The sequence below is a fragment of the Bradysia coprophila genome, unplaced genomic scaffold, assembly GCF_014529535.1.
Source record: "Bradysia coprophila strain Holo2 unplaced genomic scaffold, BU_Bcop_v1 contig_151, whole genome shotgun sequence".
Taxonomy (NCBI): Eukaryota; Metazoa; Arthropoda; class Insecta; order Diptera; family Sciaridae; genus Bradysia; species Bradysia coprophila.
In genome coordinates, this window is record NW_023503423.1 from 188,152 (window position 1) to 212,460 (window position 24,309).

Below are 24,309 nucleotides of genomic sequence, written 5' to 3' on the forward strand. Positions count from 1 at the left end.
CTCTCTACATGCCGTACAGCAGGAAATGGTTAAAATGCAGTATAGGTGAACAGGGGGGATCGGCGATTTTTTGACTGTGAATGGTAGAGAAATGTCCCCTGACACCATTTCAGGCGAAATTAGGGCGCGGAAAGAAATTTTAATTTTTTCATTTTCCTTGTACAAACAATATTTTTCTTCGACTCAAATTAATTTTTCTTATACAAAGTGACAAAATTAAAATTGCTTTCCGCGCCCCAATTTTGCCTGAAATGGTGTCAGGTGACATTTCTCTACTATTCCCAATCAAAAAATCGCCGATCCACCCTGTTCACCTATACTGCATTTTTGCCCAGGAAATATCTCAAAAATAAGAAATTTCAAGATGGCCGCCATTTTCTGGAAATATCGATAAAAGTTTTCCACCAACGAAACTATACAAGCGACACTTTATCTCAACTCTCTACATGCCGTATAGCCGAAAATATCTCAGAAATACGAAATTTCAAAATGGCCGCCATTTTCTTGAAATATCGAAAAAAAAGTTTTTCGCAATCGAAACTGTACAAACGATACTTTATCCAAACTCTATACATGCCGTATAGCCGAAAATATCTCAAAAATACGAAATTTCAAGATGGCCGCCATGATCTTGAAATATCGAAAAAAGTCTTCCGTCAACGAAACTGTACAAGCGATACTTTTCCCAACTCTCTATAGCCGAAAATATCTAAAAAATACGAAATTTCAAGATGGCCGCTATTTTCTTGAAATGCCGGAAAAAGTTATCCGTCAACGAAACTCTATGATTATCAATTTACTGCAACTGTGTATGTGTCATATAGGCCTAAATACAATAAATACAAAAAATTTTCAAGATGGCTGCTTTCCACCATTTTGTTGGACATTCTAACCCTAAAACAAATTCCACATTGAAACATGAAACCTGAAATTCCAAAATTTTAGCCTACATTTGTGCGCAAAAATATTCGTTTTTTGATAATTTCTCTGAAGCAAAATCTTTTTTTGAAAAAGTAAAACCATTAAAGCATGCAAAATTATGTTACTTTTAAAGGAAAATTTGGTTTGTGAGTCATAACCTTACCCACTTGGAGAAACCTTTACAAAATGTGTATTTTACACATTTTGCAAATGTTCCTCCAATTGGGATAAGTCGTCAACCACAAACCAATTTTTCCTTTAAAAGTAAACACATTTTTGCATGCTTTAATGGTTTTTCTTTTTCAAAAAAAGATTTTGCTTCAGAGAAATCATCAAAAATCGAACATTTTTGCGCACAAATGTAGGCTAAAAATTTGCTAAGGGGTGAGCGCTCTTAAAACACAACAAAATGTGTTACTTTCAAAGGAAAAATTAGTTTGTGGGTGAGAACTTATCCCACTTGGAAAAACCTTTGCAGATTGAGTAAATTTATGTAATCTGCACAGGTTTCTCCAAATTGTGATTGTGATAGAGATAATCTCTATCTTGCACTGAAGATGACTCAAATATAGCGTTGAAACGTCTGCTAAAACTGCGTTTTATTTACAACAACTGATCCCAACCGAAGAATATCCCAATAATCAATTTAAATGATTTTAGATTAGAGAAATCATCAAAAAACGATTTTTTTTTCTCCTAAATGTAGGCTACGCAAAGATGGCTCTTAAAAGTTAATAAAAAAAATGGGAGGTCTATATGTCAAATAAGTTAAAATAAATAATCGAGATGTTAGAGCAGAATAACAAAAACTTTGAAAAAAAGAGATATGACAAAAGTTAACAAATCACGGATCAGTCTAATGTCCAAACACCTGGTATAACATGCAGTATTAAATTGTCTCCGAGGCAGTGATAGGTCAATATGTGTAGCAGCGATGTTCAATTAATAATGAACACGCTTTATTAAACGGTGATGATGTCAAGTATTGCCTGTTGTAACGTCTGATCGTTATGAAGTCAGAAAATCGCGTCGCTCGTTCACTTTGGCTTAACGTTACTAGCGATCACTTCTTCTTCTTCTTCTTTTTCAGCCTGTTTCTATCCACTGCTGGATGTAGGCCTCTCCAACTTCTTTCCATTTCGTACGATCCATTGCCATTTGCTGCCAGTTTGTACCTGCAATATTCTTAATTCCGTTTGTCCATCTCTCTGGTGGTCTACCTATAGCTCGTCTTTTATATGGTCGCCAGTTCATGATCTTTTTGGTCCAACGTGCGTCTGTCCTTCTTGCAATATGTCCCGCCCAGCTCCATTTCAGAGATGCTATTCTTTCCATGACATCAACGACCCTGGTTTGTTGTCGAATCCATTGATTCGTCATTCTGTCTCTGAGTGTTATTCCGAGCATACTCCGTTCCATGGCTCTTTGTGTCACTCTCAATTTATCTTCGGATGCTTTTGTTAAAGTTAACGTTTCCGCTCCATAAGTGAGCACTGGAAGGACACAAGTGTCGAAAACTTTGCGTTTTAGACTATTATTCATTTTGCTTTTGAAAATTAGTCTGAGTTTTCCGAACGCTGCCCATGCAAGACCAATCCTACGTCTTATTTCTGCAGTTTGGTTGTCCAGACCTAACTTCAGCTTATGTCCTAGATATACATAGCTGTCGACGCGTTCAATGACAGTGTCACCAATTTTGATTTCTCTATCGTCCCCGATGTTGGTCATGACTTTTGTTTTCGATAAGTTCATCTTGAGGCCAACTTTGCTCGCCTCTTCACTTAACTGTTGTAGCATAAGCTGAGCCTGACCTAGATTCGCTGCTATCGGTACAATGTCATCAGCGAAGCGGAGATTGCTAGCGATCACTGATGAGGTGAATGTAGTCTCCCTAGGATTATCGAGTGAGAGGATTGTCGCGTTAACTCTCCGTCTAGCCAGAGTAACCATTTTAAGTTGATCACATCTATCTGCGTATGGTGGTAGAACGTACTTCTCTGTTAAGTACCGTTGGTCATAAGGTGACCAAACGCTAGATGAAAACTCCAAAATAGATCGCACCAATGCTTGATATAGAATTATAATTATGCGATTCTAAGTAATAATGCCTTTTTCGGCAATAATATAACCTCCAATTACTCGTAATCATATAAATCGAACAGCGAGTTCAAATTGATACTCTTCACAGTTAGCAAAATTCTTCGAAGAACCATACTAAAAAAAAAGCCCGGTTAAAGTTAATTTCATCTTTAATGTCCCGTTAAAAAATGATAGTAAAATGAATTATTGAATGGAAGTCTAAAATAAATATAAAAATGGATTTCTTAGTATAGAGCCTTATCTCAAAGTTTGTTTTTTTTTAAGTTGTTTAGTTTTCAGACAATCAATACGGCTGTTGTGAGTATTGCTGATTCATCATTCCGCCCGGCTGATTTGGCATTTGTCGCTGCAGTTGAGCGACCAAGGCTGGTGTTTGTTGGCTTACCAAGCCTTGACCTTGATTTGGCTGCATTCCCTGGGCACCTTGCTGAGCCATACCTGTCGATACAGACGAATATAAAATAAAATCACACACTAGTTTTTAACCTAAGGGATTATAGCTATTTTGCTAACTAGTTAGTAAATGGGATGTTTTGCGCAATACATGTGAGTTAGCCAATACGAGCCGAAGGCGAGTTCGGCAACAGATCGTATGCACAAAACCACCATTTACTAACGTGTTAGCAACAAGATTTTATGTACAGCAGTGGTATCCTCATTTTTTACAAACGTCAATTTACTCACTAGTACGTAAATTTATATACATGAAAATCCATTTACGCACTGCTTTGATCGCACAGCTATACATAATAGTTATTTATGACATCGAGTGCGAAGTACTTTATTAGGCTATAGATACGCATCGTCAGCCGAGACTCATACAATGTTTTATGCACCAGAAGGATCTAGAGTTCGCAGTTTTCGAACATTATGATCTCGAGTTGCATAAAAGAAAATTACAGTTTTTGTTTGAAGTTTGTTGATCCCAGGGGAAGTCAACAATCACCCGAAAAAGGGATTTTTATTTTTTTTTTATCCCGAGTTCGGTAGTGCATGCTTTTGATTTCCCTCTGGTGAAAAATGGCTTATTAAAGAGTTTGCGCAAATGAGATTTTATAACGTCAGCACTTCTTGTATGAAGATGTAACTTATAATTTCCACCTTATAAGTTGACTTATAATATATATTACTGCAATTTACGTGGAACATCGAGGCTTGCCGAGATTAACCCTTAAATGTCAGTAAGATATTTTATCATCTAAGCGAAAAAGAGAAATCAAAATAGGGGAACGACATGTTTGAGACATACATCACAGAAGTATAAAATAAAGCGCGTCCACGATAAGTTATAATGTCACGGTGGGGCTGAACGAATTTCAAATAAACGCGTAAGTTTCCATCCAGGTAATTTTCGAGAGCAATAATTTTTACGCTGTAAATATTAGAATTTGTCCCTCTACCAATTCTAATCCAATCCTAAGTCCTCACTTTTTCACAGGCCCTGGCTGACACAGGTGCTTGTTCTAAGAACAGGTCAGGGTATTTTGCGTAAAGTTGTTCACTTGAATAGCACTTCTCACCCCCAACTCGTGTGGTTTTAAGCAACTCGCTTTGGAAACGGTTATTTTGACTCGTGTAGTTGCATACCTCGCCTTCGGCTCGGATATGCAAACTCTACACTTGTCAAAATAATAAAAGCTTGTTGTTTTAAACCACACTTGTGAGTTCGGCTCGTATCACAAAATTGATCCCTCATGTAATGAACTACCTCCGCAGCATCTACTATTTTACAACTTTTAAATAAAAGGGGCTAAATTATGAGAAAATTTTTCAATTACCCAGTTGCTGCTGTTGCTGCTGCTGCATGAGAAGTTGTTGTTGTCGCAATCTTTGTTGTTGTTGTTGCTGTGACTGGAACAATTGTTGTTGTTGTTGTTGTGGATTCCCTTTATGCCGAGCAATTAAAAAACATGAAAAAAATTTCGAACATAGCGACTTGCCGAGATATAAATTAGTCATAAAACATTATTTTAATAAGAACGGAACTTTGTACAATTTTTGTTTTGTTACAGTGTTTACAGGCTGTTAGAGAAGGGACTTGGAATGATGCACATTTGCATCAAAGTGCTATTGTTTTCCTTTGTTTATTATCAGATATAAAGTAACTGGGTGCCTCATGAGCCAGAGCAATCCAAGACACTCTGGCGTAGAGGCAGCCGGTTATTGTACACAGATCCTGTATTTTGGAATTAGGTACGTATTGGAGTCTTTCCAGTACACATTATCTTCTATCTACAAACATTTTTTTTGTGTACAAATCATATTCTGCTTGAGTACAAAACCTTCCGAATTTCCCTAGACAAGTTCCATGTCGCAACGGGATAGCCAGATCGTAGGGTGTCTCGACATCGTTACACTGATTATTATTTCGAGTTATATCTCAATGAGATTGACTGATAGCGTCTTGTTGTATTGAAAATTACAAACTACGGATCAATTAACTGTAACAAGAATGCTTACCAGTTGGCTGTTGTCTCTGATATGGCGGTGCTCCCTGTCCAACCATTGTGTTCATACCTTGATTCATGCCTTGGTTCATTGTAACATTCGGTACTTGTTGCGCAAATTGGCCACGATTGGCTTGCACTTGCTGTTGATTAACCTGCTGTTGTTGTAAATTTCTTTGTTGTTGTTGCTGAGCCAGAAATTCGGCTTGACTACGTTGGGCATTCATCTGATTAAAACTACCCATTTGCATGTTCTGTTGAAGATTCGATTGCTGCGGCATTCCTTGATTGCTATAACTGCCACCGAAATTCTGTGCCATTCCACCGAATTGCTGAGTTCCAGGAAAAATTCCGCCCTGGACCTGTTGACCACCCTGAACGCCTTGCTGTATACCCGGAACACCGCCAGCACTGTTCATCCCTTGTGGTACCATTCCAGTAGCTTGCTGTGACATCATCGTTGTCGGCACCATTGTTCGGTTGGCTTGCGGAATCATATTACTACCACTTTGACCAATCATTCCGGCACTTTGTCCCATTGATGCGGGCGTTATTCTGCCAGTTTGCTGCATCATACCGCCACTAGTTTGACCCATGATACCGCCAATGCCAGGCTGTTGGTTTTGTGCAACAATTTGGTTCGGTGCCATTTGACCAGTTTGACCCGACATCATACTGTTTGGATTGATTCCTGGACCCATTGGTTGCACCATTCCGCCCATCTGATTGTTTCCCATCTGTGCTGGATTCATGCCTCGAAGTGACGATCGTATATTTGCTAGGATACCAACAAATCAATTTGAATTTCAATTTCGATCGATGTCCCACATGAGTGAGGTGCAACTCGTCCTCTTACCATACTGTTGGTGTTGTTGCTGTTGACTTTGTTGATGTTGTTGCTGCTGTTGCATATTAAAACCTGGATTTCCGGTCTGATTGCCGGAAATAAACGGTGGATGTCTTTGGCGAAGCATTATAGACAGAGCTTGCTTCGACTGGTTGTTGATTTGCGGACGTTCAAATCGATTCACTGAGCAGAAAAACAAAGACCGCTGTATTAGTAGGAATACAAACGAAGTGTGAAATACTTACTCTGAGGCTGCATTCCTTGATTATAAAATTGTTGTTGCTGTTGTTGCTGTTGCATCGGATTGAATCCTTGCGGCCACTGTTGCTGCTGTGCCATTTGCATCTGTCCTCCACCGAATCCCATTCCCGATTGTTGTCCTTGCGGAGTCATAACACCACTCATTCCACCCGGAACCTGGCTCATCATCGGATTTTGCATCTGATTCTGATTTTGCATTTGACCCTGATTTTGCATTTGATTCGATTGAAACTGTTGCATATTCGGGTTCAACTGGTTCTGCGATGGATCAGATGTGTCTTCGAATTCTTCATTTGCATAATTTGCACAGTTTACCTGCATGTTCATTTGCATTGGATTATTTTGCATTGGATTGTTTTGCATTTGTTGTTGCTGGTGTTGCTGATTGGCCTGTTGCTGTGCTTGAATCGGTTGAATTGGTGCGGTTGCCTTCGGTTTCTTGGGACGTTTAACACCTTTGCCGCGTCCGCGACCACTTAGAATCGTGCCCGGCGATTGATCAACGGATGATGGTGTATCCGCTTTTTCCTCTTTCTGATATACGAAAAACATTTTAGTTAAATCGAGCGACTGTACCTCTCTTGTAATATTTACAGGTTTTTCTGGCAACGGCTCTAGATCCTCTGGAGGCAATGGAAGCGGGTCATAGTAATAGCTACTCGGTTTAACCAGACTGTGTGTATGATATTTTAATAGACGATGTGTTTCCTCGTAGTGCTGTTTTCAGTTGAAATTTTGAGAAAAATTAATTTTCATTCGGGAAACTAACAGCCGCACAATACAGTCAGAGGCGGTGAAATCTCAGCATGAATTTGCTTCCGCCGTTTTTCAGCTAATCTATACATACAATCGAAACCTTTTTGTTTATACGATTGAAGCTGCTACACGCACGCGTGTAGTAGTGGTAAGACCGTATATGCTGAAATTTCACTGCCTCTGACTGTAATAGACCATCGATGTTTTTTGTTCGGATCTCAAATGTGTTGATACAAAGCTCAATGTTAGATGCATTTGATGTTGTTGGCCTATGTTGAAGTGATAGATTTGCTTGAAAAATGTCCTACCGAAATCGGAAGCATTTCCAGTGAACTGTTTATATCTGTGCCTTGAAAGGTATTCAACCCCAGAGCCAAAACCACATTTGAAAAAATTCCTCGACACTTGTGGTGTTCGGAAACCGTCAACATGCACTTTTCTTATGGAAATTTGTCCAGGTACACGAAACGTAAGAGGTCGCGTGGAGTAACATTAGAAATGTAATTTCACGTACATTCGCGGCAAATAGTTCTTATTGGTTTTAAAATTCATCCACACTGAGATATGGTAGGCAGCTGCGGGAATGGACCAACAAAACAAACCTCTCGATCATTATTTTGATATTTTCGTAATTTATTTTTAATTCATTTAACTTGGAGTGTACTGTACTGTGGAGCTGAATGTAAAATTTATTTTTGTATGTCGTGCTAGTTATTCTTTCATCAAAAAGAATCTGTGGCATTCAAAGACTGTTCAACTGTTATTATACCAGAGCTAATCAAATCAATCTAAGGACGTCCCTGTTTGCACTAAATGCATCACGTCAGAACAAATTTTCAGACATTTTCGTAGCGCTACCCTATGTAACTTTGAAAAATACTAAAAAAATGTCTTATTTTCGATTGCTTAGTCAAAAACTTTATTTTATTTTCTAGAGCTCCTCGAGACGTTTCCAACGAGCTGTCGCATGATAAAAAAGGTAAAACTTTAGAAATGTTTTGAAAGAAATGAAAATCGTCGATTTTAGGAAAGTTCAGAGGAAAATTCCCAAGAAATTTGCCTTCCCATCTTCATTTCCTCATATCGTGAAGGAGTGGTCCATTTTTCAGACAATTCGTGAAGGAGTTGGATAGTTTGGAGAAATTTTGAGAGACCATAACGCAACCTAACTATGTCAAATTTCATCCTACTTCCTAGTTTTAGTTGGTCGGTGGAAACTTGGGTGTCCACGGTTGGTTTGAAACGAGATTAAATAGGGACCGCCGACCACGTTTAATTTTTTTTCATATTTATTATGAGTGAATAAAAACTTCACAAAGGAAAAAATTAGCCCAAACCCCTGGGCCGTTTCTGAGAACCAGTGGATGCGACTACCGCAAGCAGTCAGGTACAGCCTGAGCACATATTTTAATTGGGATTGGTAGAGGGAACAATTCTAAGATATACTGTCTAAAAATTATTGCTTTCGGTCATCTGCTCTCGGAGTAATAACAGTTGAAAGTCGAAATTTCCCCATTTTCGAAGAGTAATATATCCTTGACAAAGTGACCGAGCCAGCCAGTTAAGATTGATTCTAGCTCTTTCGCATGGCGACAAAAAAAATTTGAAGTTGTTCTTTTATGGTACATTTTCAGAGAAGTTACTTTTTCCGCCACCCTCGGTGAAATTTGGACACTTCTGTACCTTTCTAGCAGCTTTATTTCCAACTTATTTGTCGCTACTATTGTAATTTCGTTTTCGAGGGCTTCAGATTTGCGAGTGACTTCGATTGAAAAACTGAATCTTCAACAGTATTTGTTGTGGATCATGTATGGCATGTTTGGTATCGTTGTAAAGCTTAGTCCTCAGGCTACAATATTAGCGACAAATTAGTTTGAAATAAAGCTGCCAGAAAGGTGCAGAAGTGTCCAAATTTCACCGAGGGTAGCGGAAAAAGTAACTTCTCTGAAAAAGTACCATAAAAGAACAACTTCAATGTTTTTTTGTCGCCATTCGAAAGAGCTCATTAACCGCGACTAGAATCAATCTTAACTGGCTGGCTCGGTCACTTTGTCAAGGATATATTACTCTTCGAAAATGGGGAAATTTCGACTTTCAACTGTTATTGCTCCGAGAGCAGATGACCGAAAGCAATAATTTTTAGACAGAATATCTAAGAATTGTTCCCTCTACCAATCCCAATTAAAATATGTGCTCAGGCTGTACCTGACTGCTTGCGGTAGTCGCATCCACTGGTTCTCAGAAACGGCCCAGCGGTCTGGGCTAATTTTTTCCTGTGTGAAGTTCTTATCCATCACTCATTATAAATATGAAAAAAAATTATTGGTGGTCGGCGGTCCCTATTTAATCTCGTTTCAAACCAACCGTGCGTGTCCACTCGTTTCGGAGACATGAGGAAATGAAGTTAGGTGTAGGAAGTTGGAAAGTCGTTTGCTGCCGACAGTTTTTTTGGATGTTTTCGTTGCGTTTCGGGTGTAGGGGAACCGCTATAACTTAACCGAAACAGTTTCATCTTTATCCATTTCTTCAACTGTGCATATCTCAGAGTGGGGATGAATTTTAAAACCAAATAAAAACTACTTACCCTAAAAGGACATTTCATTACCTTCCTAATGACACCTCACACAACCTTGTACCTTTCGTGTACCTGGACAAATTTCTCAAACAAAAGTGTATGTTTTCGGTTTTCGATCAGTTGCTTCTGGCCACAAAAGCTTCAAGGAATTTTGATAAGTGATTCTGACTTCTAGCGGCCACTACCTTTCTACGCACCTGTAACACATGCGTCCGATTTCGGGAGGGTGTTTTTCAAAAGAATCATATTAAAGGAAATAGGTCATAAAAACATCAAATGCATCTAGCACCCAAGCGAATCTATGTTCTGTGCCCTTTTTACCAATGGTCGTCGTTCCATCTTAACAGCACCAAACCATGCCCAGGACAAAGGAGCTGGATTTTTATGACCTTCCAGAAAATCCCAGACATTCACACGTTGTTTGTCCGACAGTTTTAGACCCTAGGAGCGATCAAGTGAAAATACAAAAAAAAAGCAAAGAAAGAAACAAAGTCAATCTTACCGGTTTCTTATCGATGCTATCGAAGCCAGATATTTTATTCCCTTTTGTATCGGTCAAACATCCAGCCGATTCGCATGCTATGACCTATGTATACCAATGTATGAGCCGAAAATTCTATAGAAACCATAAATATCACTTACTTCACACGTCTGCTTCGATAAGGGCAACAGTTGACGAACGAATTTCACCGACGGATTGTTCCGGTCGCCGAGTTCCTTTTTCAATTTCTTCATCAAATTGATGTACAGCTTCTTGTTCTCGTCACGCTCTGATTGACTATCTGATATCAGTGTCGAATGAATCAACGTTGCTAACATGTCCAACACGGTCGTGAACAGTTCACTGCGTAAAAGACAAGACAGGTTTGAAGGGAAAGTGAAATTTTTAAGTCACTTTAAAGGCCAACCTATTTGTGGACAAGTCGATGACACCTTGACTGATCAATTGTGCAAATAAAATTGCCCAGTCGGTTGTGGCTGTTGAGTTCTTTTGAATAGCATCGAACATACCGCCGACCAGCGAAAACCGAAGCTGAAGAGCATCCAGCATCTGTTCCCGGCCTTGAGGATATTCGATGCCACCGACAGCATCGAGCTGTTAGTAAAATGGTTAAGTCAAAGTTATTGTGTCGCGCTTAGTTGAACAGTTTGTATGTACCTCGTTGCTGGATTGTAGAAATTGGGATAATTGTGAATGCAGGGACGACAAGAGTCCTTCTTTTTGTTCGTCCTGACCTTTTAGACAGGTCAATATCAGCCCCAAAAAAGCCTGATGACTCATTTGAGGTGCGCGAAGCTTTTCCATTTTTTCCATTCCGTCATTGCTCTCATTGCTGTCTTCGTTTGTCTCCTCTTTGACTTTCTTCGTCGTCGTTGTGAAGAAATTGGTCGACTCCAAAACGTTACCAGCTACTCGCAGAATTCGTCCTTGAACGGAACTGTGCAGCTTCGATACCAACGGTGCAACCAACCACATTGACTTTGATTTGTCTTGTCTATGAATTCATTCATTTTGAATGAGGACACGATGCAAAGAATTGGAAAAAATTACTTGTATTGGTTTGGTTTGACGTGAAAGACATCGATAGCTGCCCGAGCGACCGTATCCAGCCAATGGTTCAGTTCGGGAGATGGTGAACTGGTGTTTGTATTCGTTTGTTTGAACATCAATTGTAGATCGACCCATGAAATTCGAAGCGACCACTGTTCGAGATTCTGTAAAAACAAAACAATTAACGAACCGAATGAATCGCATCGAATGCTTCTACCTCTAAAATTCGAACAATGATGGATTTTTGATCCATTTCCGATTTGATGTTCGATTCATTTTCCGGATAGCAAATCATGTGAAGTAATCGCTGAGCCTGTTTTGGCGTTAGCATTTCGTCGATCAAAAATCCGGTCAAACACAGTTCGTCTGCGTTCTGTAGACATCGCTCCAAAACCCACTCCTGTGAACAGATCTGTCGCAGTACGTGCTGTGCAAAATCTGACAAACTTGAAGTGTTTTCGTTTTGAGCACTATTGGTCAAATGACTGGTGGATGATATTGATGGAAAATGGTTAATGGAATACCGCAAATGAAAATTATCCGGAGGGGATATGAAACTCACGATAGATCTAGCATTGGTTCGTCGCCATCACAAAACGTTCCCAATTCGCTGGTGCCCAAAATGTGGCTTAAATCGATTGGTGGACCGCTCATACTTTTCGGAGTGCTACCCGGATGAACGGGCGTATTCAAACCGCTTCGCTTTCCACTACTGTATGTGGAAGGAGCCTTTTGCAGGCATGTTGCATCGCCAACCACTAATATTCCTTTTAATACGGCTAGAACTGGACCAACATCGATGTTTTTGTGGGCCGCTGCAAGCAAATGTCGATCGCAGCTTAATTTTATATTGCACGCCGGTCCGGGAGTTGTTATCGGATTCGGCGAAGTGCTGACGGAATATAGACCCGGCTGGGGTATTTCAATTGTTCGGAAAAGCCTGTAAACAGCAAGTGTATAATTTGAGTATAAAATGAAAAGAAAACTCGCCAGTTGTGCGTGGGGCAGAAATTTTGCATAGTAATGCTGGGCAACCACACTTTATGTGTGTCGGCACTAAATTTGGGGTCAATTTTATGTCATTTAAGGGAGAACGCTAAAATTGTTCGATGAACACTTGCCAGATTTCTGATCCATGGAGGTGTGAGTAACAACTATCAACACAGAAGAAAGCTCAGAAAAATTTACCTTAGCAATAAGTGACAGGAAAGACGTGCACCAGCTTCTGCTTCCGGAGTTATTTCTCTTCCTCCACTGCCCCCACTACATGCTACGAGCGGTGGAAGTGCCACATGACAGACAAATTTTTCCAATAAGAAGCAATGTCGTGCTAAAGCAAAAAAAAAAAAAATAAACGGCTCTTCGTTAACTTTACATCCACAAGTCCACATTTAATGTTATGCACTCACCGACTAAAATGCATGTAAACACCGCTAGTGAATTATGAATGCTCAAATTTTGAATGTCAATCTTGCCAAGAATGTCTTGGTAAAATGGTTCGTTGCTGGATCCGCACAGTGCAATCAATGCACCCAACCATTCCGTACTCAACGAATTGCAGCAAGCAGTCAGTTCAGCACATGTTTGCGATATATCGTTCAGTCGATCATTGTCCGTTTCCTGGCTGACTGCTATCAGAGCGTTACAAACGAACGAATATCGATTTGCGGCTGATTCGTTTAATTGGCGTCCCCAAGACGGTTCAATTTTGCCGCCACGTCGTGGATTGGCTAGAACGTCGGCCATAAAGTCACGTTTGCAGGAATATTGTGTTGTTGCCACTGGTGTTAGTTGCGCATAGAGAGCTAATTTAATTTTTGGATATGCATTGTGGAATGGTTCGGTGGACTGTGGCTTCGTCTTCAGCAAGGAGCACGACGAGTACAAATCAAATAGATAAGCGAGTATGCAGCGTTCCGCTGAGCTACAATCTCCCGGATTCGTGACGTGTTTGACAACTTTGCAAAGTCCTTCGAAGACGGCAGACGTTTGATCCGGTGATACTACAAATTGAACTTCAGTTAGAATATTTGAACTAAGTGAGCGATTTTGCGTGTCGTACGTAACAAGCAACAATGGTATCGTCTCAACACTCCGACGACGTAAAGACTTAATGAGGTCGTGTAACTTTTCATCAAAATGGAATTCTTTGCCATTAGCTGTGATTCAACCTCTGGCAGCTCCTTTAAAATCTACAAATAAATTTTTCCTGTAAATGTTTCGGAAATGTGTTGTGGTCCGTTAGGCGTACCTGGATGCACATGTCAATAAGACCGTAAATATTGAGTGCCATTTCCATCAAGTCGAAAAGAAATGCGACATGCTCCTGTACGGGCAAATAATTGCTATTGCCCATTGCAAAACTGTTTAACATTTCTTGTACGGTTACGGCACACTGCCAAGTTACGACATGCTGATCAAAATAGGACATCGACTGGCATTTGTTTGTTGTTGCTTCAAAATTGAATTCACTTTTTGAATGTTTCTTCACTTTGCCACCTTCGGCCACGTCGATACTGAATTTCTTGGAGAACAGTTTGCAGATTTCTGTTGTGACAGGACAGGAAAATCATTCAAGTGCATCAGAACATCTCACGGAGGGCAAAATTCAAACCTTTCGACATTTTCTTCACTGCATGTTTCTTTTCGTCCCGTTCCTTTCCAACGCCAAACAACAGAATGTATCTCTGGTTGGTGTCGTGCTGCGAAACTGAATCGTCTTGACATAGGGGAAAGTGTTTTGCATACAAAAAATGGCGAGAAATTGGTGGATCGGATGTCATATGAGTAGCACTGGAAATAGAAATTAAGTTTCATGAACGTCATCGTCGTACATTCCCAAATTGAAGGTGGCCGATTCCTTCTCAACTGGTCCAATCATTACCTGTGATGATGTTGTTCCGAATCTTTAGGACTGTCCGGAGCATCCATTGCATTCTGTTGATCTTCCTTGATATTCTGCAATATTTTGTCCAAGTCATCGTCTACATTTGAGTCATCAAACTCTTCCATTTTCGGTTTAAAGTCGAACATGTCGTCGTCCAGTCCTTGGTTTTGATTGTGAGGTGACGTCTTATTGGATACTGGTCCTGTGCCTGCCGAAATTGCGGTAGCATTTTTCATCGACAAACTGCTGCCCGTCAGTAAATCGCCACGCGAAATCAACGTGCACATGTATGCGTCATGGGAAAACACATCGTGACGTATCAGCTCGCTGAACAAATGCACCAGGTTTGTAAATTGCGAACGATTTTGAATGCTGCCATTCTCTTCCAGTACCGGCGCGTCTTTGTCCAGAAAATTCATTAGAATACTTTGGAATACTGGCACGCCACCATAGAGACCTGTACCCGAACCGATTGATTCTTTGTCGTCAGCATTCGATGATTCCGTATCGGATGCGGTGACTTCTGATTGACGCTTATCCAACAACCATGCAACGGCCATAGCTCTATGCTCTCCAAATCGTTGCGACGACACGGCCCAACTAAGTAAAATTTGAACAATTGGTGCATCCTTGTTCGGATCGTAGTCGATTTTTGTTTCCTTGAGTTCTCCTCCTTTGCCCGTTTCCTGCTTGACAGCGACGAATGGTGAATGATGAAAGATGCGGCCGTATAACGCCTCCAAATTGTTATTGTTATTCGTATCCATTCTATCGAAACAATGGCTATCTAGTGCGTCCAATGACGCTAAAACGATGGCACTGGTGTTACCATTTTTATTTTGCCACTTGTCCGTGCACCATTTCGCTTCGGCATGACTGGATCGTTTTCGAATATTAGCTTCAGCTACTCGGAGGTGTGTCTGCAGTTCGGCAACACTCGCATTGGATTTATTGGGAATCGGCAGCGCTGACGGTGGTATTGGGATATGATCCAATGGACTGCCGACTAAAGCCGCGGAAGCTCTAGTTTCACCAAGCCCACACCAAACCAACGCTGTTGGACATTCAATTGTAATGACCTGTAAAACGGCACTCAATTGTATGATTAAATCGCGGTGATGTGGACATTGAAGATAGTCGTTCAGGTGGTGATCCATAAATCCATTCGATTTCGATGGCATTGCAATATTACTGTTCACCTCACTGTGATTCATCGGCGACACATTACTCATTATGTCACCACCCTCGACTTTAATTAAATGTTGATCACTTCTTGGGTCACCCAAATTACCGATGGCCGCTAAATTTTCCTTTGCCTCCAATGCATTGTAGATCATATAAGACAATTTCTTACAGACCATGTAGGCAAGACGTCGCGACAGTCTTTCGGATTGCACAAATTCGGGCATGTATTGCATCGTCATGGGTAGAAATAATTTCAAAATGCCGTCGTCCGATGGTTGCGATTTCATTTTATCTAATATATCCAGGACCCAATTTAGGAACTCATGTCGATCCAGCAGTCCTTCTTCGAACATATACTTGCACAATTGTGTACAATAAGTCCACTGTCGCACCGTCGTTTTGTAGTCGTCTACAGTGAAACCGACTTGTTGATTCGATGACGGTGTTGACGTCGTTGCTGGACTGTGGATGTTCGATGCTGGACTGGTTAATGGTTGCGGCACAGTCATGGACGGAGGAACAGTAGGATTGTTTGTTGGTGTATTCGCGTTGGACGAAAAATTTTGTGTTTTTTCGGGCAACGCACTTTGATGGTAGTGATCCTGCAGTTTTGGTATTAAATCTTTCATGAACTTGATAATTGTCCCAGTCCATTCGGTGGTTGGATCGGGCATTTGTCGTTTCTTAATTTTGGCCTCGGAAACAGCCGTCGTGTACGCTGAATTCAGTTTAATAAACCACGCAGCCTTCTGCATGCTTACTTGATTATCACACAAGTACGGGAAAATGTCCTCCTTTTTGTTAAATGAAGGCGCTCGCTTGGACAATGACGTCATCGGTTTGTTACCCGCAAGATCCTTAAACCAAATGTCCAAAGTGGCGCGACTGCGATTACTTACATGCCAGAAGTTATCCTTCACATTGATTTGTTGCTTCTTACGACCTGAATCTGGCAATGTCATCAATTCTTCACGTCGTGCCAATATTGCATTAAAATACGCTCCCACTTTACTGGCCGTCACATTGCAATTTCTAGCGGTTCCGAATTCTTCGTTGCCCTGAAGGAACAACATAGATATGAAACCTTGTTTCACATTCGTTGCTGTTAATTCGTCCTCCTTTTGTTTCGCATCTTGTGGGTAAACATCTGGAGGGCCCAATTTTGGGCGTTTCAATGGTCGCTTTTCCTGCATTATATTGAGCATTTTATTTGAAAATTACACAATTATTTTTAGTCTGCTATCGGTTTCACCATCGTACACCATTGATTTAGCTAACAAACGTATTAGTTTCGAACAAAATTCAAGCACAGAGAACGTACATCAAATTCTTTGTGGCCATTTTTTATTCCAACTACTTTGACGTTTGTCATTAAGAGAGCGTTCACACAGCACAAATTGATTGGTTTTTCTTACAGAGAGATGTCAGTGGCAATAGAACCATTGTCAAGTGCATTTGATATTATGCATTAAACAGTCATGTTTACAAAGTTTAAAGTTTGATAGCTTTATGAAAATGACAACTAATTTGACATATCAAATGTACATGACAATGATCAAAGCACCTAGCAGGGTAATAGAGGTTTTACCATGTCAAATAGAGTAGTTTTTTGATACCAATAATACCATTAGCAGCCTTTATGGTAATTCTGCAATGATATTATAAAAAAGGTGTGGAAATATTCGCATACTTCGATTAAAGTATAACTTTATTTTTTCTATTAACCTACCTCAATATTTTATGAGCTGATCTAATAATTAATCAGGTTGTCGGATTAGCTCAATAAAGACAAATTTTTTACTTATTTTGCCAATATATTTCGTCTTCCAATTGAAGACATCTTCAGGGCTGTAACAAAACAATTCATCAAAAATAACTTAAGTCATACAACATTCAAGAGAGAACAGTGTTACTATATATCTCTTACATTCACATTAACATTGAAAAAATATAGCCCACAACAAAAGCTCTGTGTACGTTATGTCTGTACGAACATTAAAAAACATTAGAAAATGCGACTTGAAATTACATTCTAATCACAAAATCACCTTACAAAAACATACACTTTGTCAAAAATCAATCAGAAAAATAATTTCAAAAACTTCTATCACAACTGCAATCTATTTGAATACAGAAAGAACAACTTCCTAGAAAAAGTATTGACATCCGTTACATAATAAGCACACGGCTAAACTAACTTCATTGGTCTACATATAGCGCGACAATTCAAATGATGTTATTGTACGCTGTTGACAGGAAAATTGATTCTTTTTGTTTGTTGATAAAATTCACGCCGTAAGTGCGGTCGAAATTCAAAATGGAAAGTGCGGAGGTCTTTCTAACGTAGCGTCATTTTCATACAATGAAGCGTTGAAATGTATTTTTCGGTTCACTTTTTCATCGAATCGTTCACTTAAAATTCAAATTTTAGGCACACTTACGGCGTGAATTCGGGTTCTTCCTAATACGTACCATTTCTAAAACGCACCGTTTTTTCTTATTGTATTCGAAATCGAGGATTTCTACATCGTCCCACTTTGGTTCATGATTTAGTGTAACAGCATGTTCAGTAATAGCGCTATGATCGACGTTCTTGATCTTCGCGTTGTATTTATGCTGGTACATCCTCTTTTTCAATTTCTGTTTCGTTTGGCCAATATATATTTCACCACAAGAGCAAGTGGCCTTGTAAATCACATTAGACTGTTCCATCTTAACGGTCTTGTCCTTCAGTCTACTGAAACAAAATTTCTTGACGTTGTTGTCCCCTTTTCCAATGACAGAGAACCGTTCTTTGCAAATAGACTTCAAACTTTCGAACAAACCTCTATATGGAATAGCTACAGTTGGCTTATCGTGTTGTAGTCCATGAACAGGAAGTTGATTATCACTTGATCGGGTGTCTTTTTCAGCAACTTTCAATTTCGTTTTCCTTATAATGTCTTCTGTCAACGTGCTAGGCCTAGGATATCCATTAGACTGAAATGTGTTCCTTAACAACTGGAAATTATGCTCGTGAAATTCTGGATCGGATAACACCAAAATCTTCTCAGTCAATAGTGCTATTGTGTTTTTCTATTAACCTAGGTGCTTTGAATTCTTGGAATTCCTCGATTTGGAATCGCGTAGATAGAATAAGAGAAGTCGGTGTAGGAAAAATACTTCTTTATTGTATGGAAAACTGATCATGAATGAACTATGTATTTCTGTATGGTAACATGATCAAGTCAAATTCAATGTGAATATTATTGAGATTTTCCAGAAACCAACATGGATTAGCTCGTTTTTCGAGTATTATGTCTTTATATCGTTTTCGAGTTTTTATCAACCGTTTCTTGAATGAAATGAAATAAAACAATTCACTAAAAAAATGTCCGTATCTATTTCGATTGCATAAATCATCGCAATCATCCTCAGCAGAAAATTACAAAAAAAAAGTTTCAAAAGTAAGACGAATTTTCTCAGGTCTGGTCAAACCACCTAACAAGTCAAGTAACAAATCAATTAATTTCACTTCTAGTGCAAAAAACTACACAATTTCGTAACGTACTTTGAAAATAGCTATATTGCCATCTTCTGAATGTGCTTTGATCACCTTCAGAAATGAATTAAAAAATGCGAATAATTTGTTTATTACAAAAAATTAAAATTGTAATGTTTCAATTCTGTTGTATATTAATTTGTGAAATACGTCACAAAACGTATAAAAGCATTGCCTGTCTGCAGAAATACCATGTTTATCATCATCCAAACGGCAAATAATACCGCATCTACCACTAAATAAAAGAAATTTATCGATATGAAGTCTTACATTGCAATTGTTCTAATAGTTTTAGTGGCAATCATGATTGAAGTGTGTAGTTTTACAATTCATAACTCCATATTGCATGATTAATAAATTATTATTTTTTACATTTTCGATGACCTAGTCGATCAGTGCACGGCCACAATACTATGGCAATTATGGTGCATACAACTATCCAGGTTCATATGGTTCATATTATCCAGGCGCCGGTGCATACTATCCAGGTAGCTATTATCCGGGTGCCTCTTATTATGGCTCATATGGCAGACCATGCGGAAAGTAAAGGATGAGTCGAATTTATTTTACCAAACTGGTCAATTAAATAAATTTTTTAGTAACGGCCTTACTGTTTTTGTATGCATGTTCAACACTTTGGGGTGTTGCAATTATGAAGTATAGAGTGTTTAAGTGAGAGAGATGGCGAAACGACAACTTATTGTCCATCTCGGGGTCTGCTGTCAGATTCTTTTGTATTATCGATGACAGCAGACCCCGAGTTGATTTTCCATCTCGCTCAACTTAAACACCGTATAACAGCAATAATCATAAACATCAAAGGTTTGTTCCAAATAACTGTAAATCCGAACTTTGACAACACGAACGCTGACGATTTCATCCACTAAACGACAACAAATTTCTTTGTAAATTTTTCGTTAAAATTTTCGTCAATCTGAAAGTTGATGTTCAGTTGCCTTCTGATGTGGATGAAATTTGACATTTCGAAATGACCTTGAAACAAACCTATAAATCTGGCCAACAGACATAGCACAGCATTAACACAATGCATTCACGCCGCAATAGATTAAGATTGGCTCGTTCGGTATGTGTTTTGTATGTAGATGGAAGCACGGGGTTTCGGTGGGTTTTGAAATTCAGTCTCTCTATGTTGCCCACTTTGCAATGTCAAACATATGTCCAAGGTATGTAGTTTGTGCTGAGTGGAGTCCTGTTTCATCAAGCGATCAGCGTAACCTCTCAATTAAAATATCTTGAAATTGTCAATAACGTGTGGTAACGTTTAAAAAACAAATTACTTATTCTATAGATCATTGTCATGTGCATTTGATATTATGCATTTAACTGTCATTTTCACAAAGCTAACCTCTAAAAAAACAAAACTTCATATAAATTTTTTAAAGTGAAAATGACAACTAATCTGACATATCCAAATGCGCATCAGAATTTGAATTTGAAGTGAATGAATGAATAAAAAATTAAACGAAAAATAAATTTCAAGTCTTCCTTATGGAGAATGGGCAATGGGGTAATTTAACACTGCATAATATAGATCTTCGACGGTTCCATTTTGAATTTGTAGGACAATAATGGCGTGAATTAACCGCATGAGCAAATATAAGTCTATGATAGAAACTGAGTGACTTTGACTTTTTCATCAATTGAATTTTTTAAGCTGTCATCTGAAGTGATTCTGCAATCCTCCGATTATTTTCTATGTTACGGACCGGCCTATGCAATAGTCAAATGCCATTTCAATACTTGACTAAAACGAATATCAGTTTCAGAGCGGTTGGCCACTCTCTGTAAACGATGTTGCTTAGAAGTAGTATAGTAGTAAAAAATCGAATCACTGAAATCCACTGAATTTTGTTGAAATTTCGTACTGAAAAGCAATCAAATTTACCGATAGCCGTCATGTTTTTTTTCCTATGAGGGCCAGTAAAATCATGACGATTGGCGTAACCTCCTCATATACAACCTTGATCACCACCAAAGCGCCAAGCCAAGCACAAGGGACCTTTTTTCAATACGGACCTCCACGACGCAGTAGTCATAATTTCACATAAATTAGATTATAAATTAGTTTATAATATGAGCCAGAAGCAGTTCTAGTGCTTGGTTCAGTGTTCTGATTAAACTTGTACTCAAACTCGTCACCAACAAAAAATGTAAACGTTATACTAATGAAAGCTGCTGACCAATGGTCAGTGACCATATTGAACTCCTAATACTTTTTTTTTTGTTAATTTCTGAAATTTCATTGGTCGATTTATTTATTCTTTTCGGGTTTTTATTTTCGGAGAAAGCGTCTTCTTCCGCACTAAAACTCCGAGATAAAAAATATTTTAAAATATTACAATTAAGTTTCATTACAAATTATTTCATTTAAATTAAAATAAATCAAGAAAAACTAAAAGAAACAAGCGTCGAATGAAAGCAATTCACTGAATTATCAAAACTTGTGCTCGAGTTAGTTCCTAATACTCCTAATTTAGAAGCCTAATGTAATATTTAAAAACCAAGCGAAAAAGAAGCTAAAACCAAAATATGCTTTAGCCACCCCATATCACGTTTTGAAATCGTGACTGCAGCGCCGTCATTGTGACTGCTGTGTTAACATTTGTGTGATAAAGTGTGGGTTAAATAAGATTAATACCTTTGGAAAACCCGAGAACTATATTTCTTCGACTGTAATCAATTAATGTTAGAAACTTTTACCCAGTCTCGAATCTATCTATAAATTACACTCTATACATTCGAGTCTACATTTGGAGTTTGTAATAAGAAACCAGAAACCTTTAATTTTCCTTCTTTACTTGCAAAGCAAATTTTAATAGATATGCGAACGAAAGATCGCCTATAAAATACTACCTGTAACTAATATTCATTATTCTTATGCTTAAATATTTTGCCACTTGCCTGAATTTTAAAATTGTAAACCAGAAATTAGCAAATTTTTAGCTTGTTTTTCTCTTAAAATTTTATTCAGAAAAAAAAAATCAATAGTATTTTCTATAATTAAGTGATGAAAAGCTCGTCCTAACGAGGCGAAGTCGAGTCATCAGGTCATTATTTCCGCCGTGACTGACCTTTTTTTTAAACGATTTCTTTATTATCATCCCTTGACTGACGTGTGTGGGATACGAACGATGATTTATACATATACATACAAAGATAAATACATTTAGGTCGATAGATCAATCCTCTTAAAGAGATTTGTCAAGGAAAAACAAAATAGATAAATAAATTAAATTAATTCGGATAATTAAGGGACTAGAAAGTTACATAAAAAACAAATATCACAAAAAATAATCATCACAAAGGCAGCACTAAATTTCGAATCAGTTAAGGAAAACATAAGGCAATATCACACTGTATTTTCGATCACTGACTTTCATGACGTCAAACTTGACTCTGTATCTGAAAGACTTTATGATCGTCAGGTGTCGAAGGCCACCACAGAACCTGTTGTATTCCATCATCGATTGCATCAAAGCGGGATGTTTGTCGGAGCAATGCAGTTGGTTCACTTGACGGGTCCGATATGAATGAGTCTCATGATTAAACCGGACGTCGAAGTTATTCTTTGTACGAGTTGATGATTTTGTGGATGTAGGTGATACAAACAAATGAACAAATTTTGTGTCACAAGTGTCAGATGTTGAGGAAAGTACTGTTAAGAAAATTGTTGAAATCGGGAAAAATACGTGCTGAAACAAAGGAAATAGAATTTTTTTGGTACAATTTTTGCTTTTCTTTTTGCGAGTCGAAGCTGTAAGCGCCACCGATATCAGTTCTTTTGTAAGTGGATAAAAGAACTTGCGTCACACCACCAAAGTATATAATCACTGAAGGTAACGCAAATCCGCAAGAACACACGGACCCCTCCTTTCAGGTGAATATAGTTTTTATAATGTTGGACTGTTGGACAGAAAATTTCAATTGCCATTCAAAGAGGGAACGCGGCATGCATTTTGGGAACATTAGGAGCTAATAGAGTAGATGACTTTATTAAATGAATCAAAAATAATGTTTTATACGCGTTTTCAAAAATGACTCATTAATTACTTGTCTGATTACGTTAGTTACGATCACAAAACAAAAATGCCTTGAACCCAGCAAAATTAAAAACTATACAAAAAAATTGCTAAAAGAGCCTCGATTAAAAATGCATTATTTCAAATAACTTTGCGAATACACAACCTTTCTGATCGAATTCAATTTAATAGTATATGGAAATATTATGCCGAATGCTCATCACAAGATTTTTCGTCCCAAAATAAACATAGCCTTGCTCGTGTTTAAACAATTGGTTGATATATACATTGTAAGTACGTATCAGTTAGCTTGGGAACAAAATCCACCAGCCAATTTTTAGCATATAAAAGCGTTTAAGTATTTAAGAATAATCATCAGTTGACTCGTTAACGTTAAAAGCTAAAGGTAAATCTAACTCAAGACATAAATATCGACAATACTTAAATAATTCAACGATGAAGTTACTTATTGCAATTTTATTTTTCCAATTCACTGTGGTAAACACATACAAAAGTCATCCACGAAATGCTGTGCGTTTTAAACCATTTCTCTTTTCAGTCCATTCATACCAACCCAATAACAGAACCCACTCTAGATTGTATAGTGCCACTAGTTGCACTAGCTGGTGCAGCAGCGTTCGGAGCGTATGGCGGCTCACTGGGCTCTGGATTTACAGGCCAATATCCATATAATGCAGGAGCGGCGTATGGTGGTCCCTATAATAGTGTAAATTATGGTGGAAATCCATATTATGGCGGAAATGCATATTATGGCGGAAATGCATATTTTGGCGGTAGTCCCTACTACGAATCTTATTACTATTAAACTTCGCTGACAATATTACTAAGAAAAATGTATTTATTTTGTAGATTATAGGATTATCTTTTCTATGTAGCATAAAAATTGGACAATAAAAATGGTTGATGCAACTAAAACTATAAACGACATTTCTTTCTACTGTGATTCTCTACCGTTTATTCGACTCTGAAAAGCAAATTTTACGTCGTCATGAACGTAAATGACAAATTTGGAACTAGAGCCAAATCTTTTTGGAATTAAAATTTAATCCTCTCAGATATTACTTGAGGTTATCCCCTAATAAGTAGTCCCCAGAGATATTAAATTTTAATCTTTTGAGACCTAACTTTTGACGTTTGCATTTTTACTGCGATATCATTTTAATCAAATCATGTTAA

General features: G+C 38.4%; 2 protein-coding genes across 3 annotated transcripts; one reads left to right on the plus strand and one right to left on the minus strand.

Moving 5' to 3' along the window:
- Positions 1 to 3,152: 3,152 nt before the first annotated feature.
- On the minus strand, positions 3,153 to 16,879 carry LOC119074974 (mediator of RNA polymerase II transcription subunit 12). 2 transcript variants are annotated; one of them, XM_037181375.1, is made up of 21 exons: positions 14,344 to 16,879; positions 14,074 to 14,252; positions 13,711 to 14,006; positions 13,522 to 13,651; positions 12,869 to 13,462; positions 12,648 to 12,789; positions 12,022 to 12,399; positions 11,677 to 11,905; positions 11,460 to 11,623; positions 11,067 to 11,403; positions 10,816 to 11,003; positions 10,550 to 10,751; positions 10,410 to 10,493; positions 10,229 to 10,348; positions 7,171 to 7,293; positions 6,892 to 7,110; positions 6,561 to 6,834; positions 6,325 to 6,498; positions 5,482 to 6,246; positions 4,800 to 4,907; positions 3,153 to 3,459 (listed from the first exon to the last, which is right to left on the minus strand). In XM_037181375.1, exons 1-21 carry the CDS (start codon positions 16,734 to 16,736, stop codon positions 3,305 to 3,307), a joined length of 7,254 nt encoding a protein of 2,417 aa, XP_037037270.1. In that variant the 5' UTR covers positions 16,737 to 16,879; the 3' UTR covers positions 3,153 to 3,304. The 2 variants fall into 2 exon arrangements, with proteins under 2 accessions (XP_037037270.1, XP_037037269.1); XM_037181374.1 differs by having other exon boundaries at positions 11,677 to 11,944.
- Positions 16,880 to 23,485: 6,606 nt separating this feature from the next.
- Positions 23,486 to 24,018, plus strand: LOC119074947 (glycine-rich RNA-binding protein 5, mitochondrial-like). Its single transcript, XM_037181336.1, has 2 exons — positions 23,486 to 23,610; positions 23,672 to 24,018. The coding sequence occupies exons 1-2, from the start codon at positions 23,569 to 23,571 to the stop codon at positions 23,936 to 23,938; spliced, it is 309 nt and encodes a 102-aa protein (XP_037037231.1). The 5' UTR covers positions 23,486 to 23,568; the 3' UTR covers positions 23,939 to 24,018.
- The last annotated feature ends 291 nt before the right edge of the window (positions 24,019 to 24,309 follow it).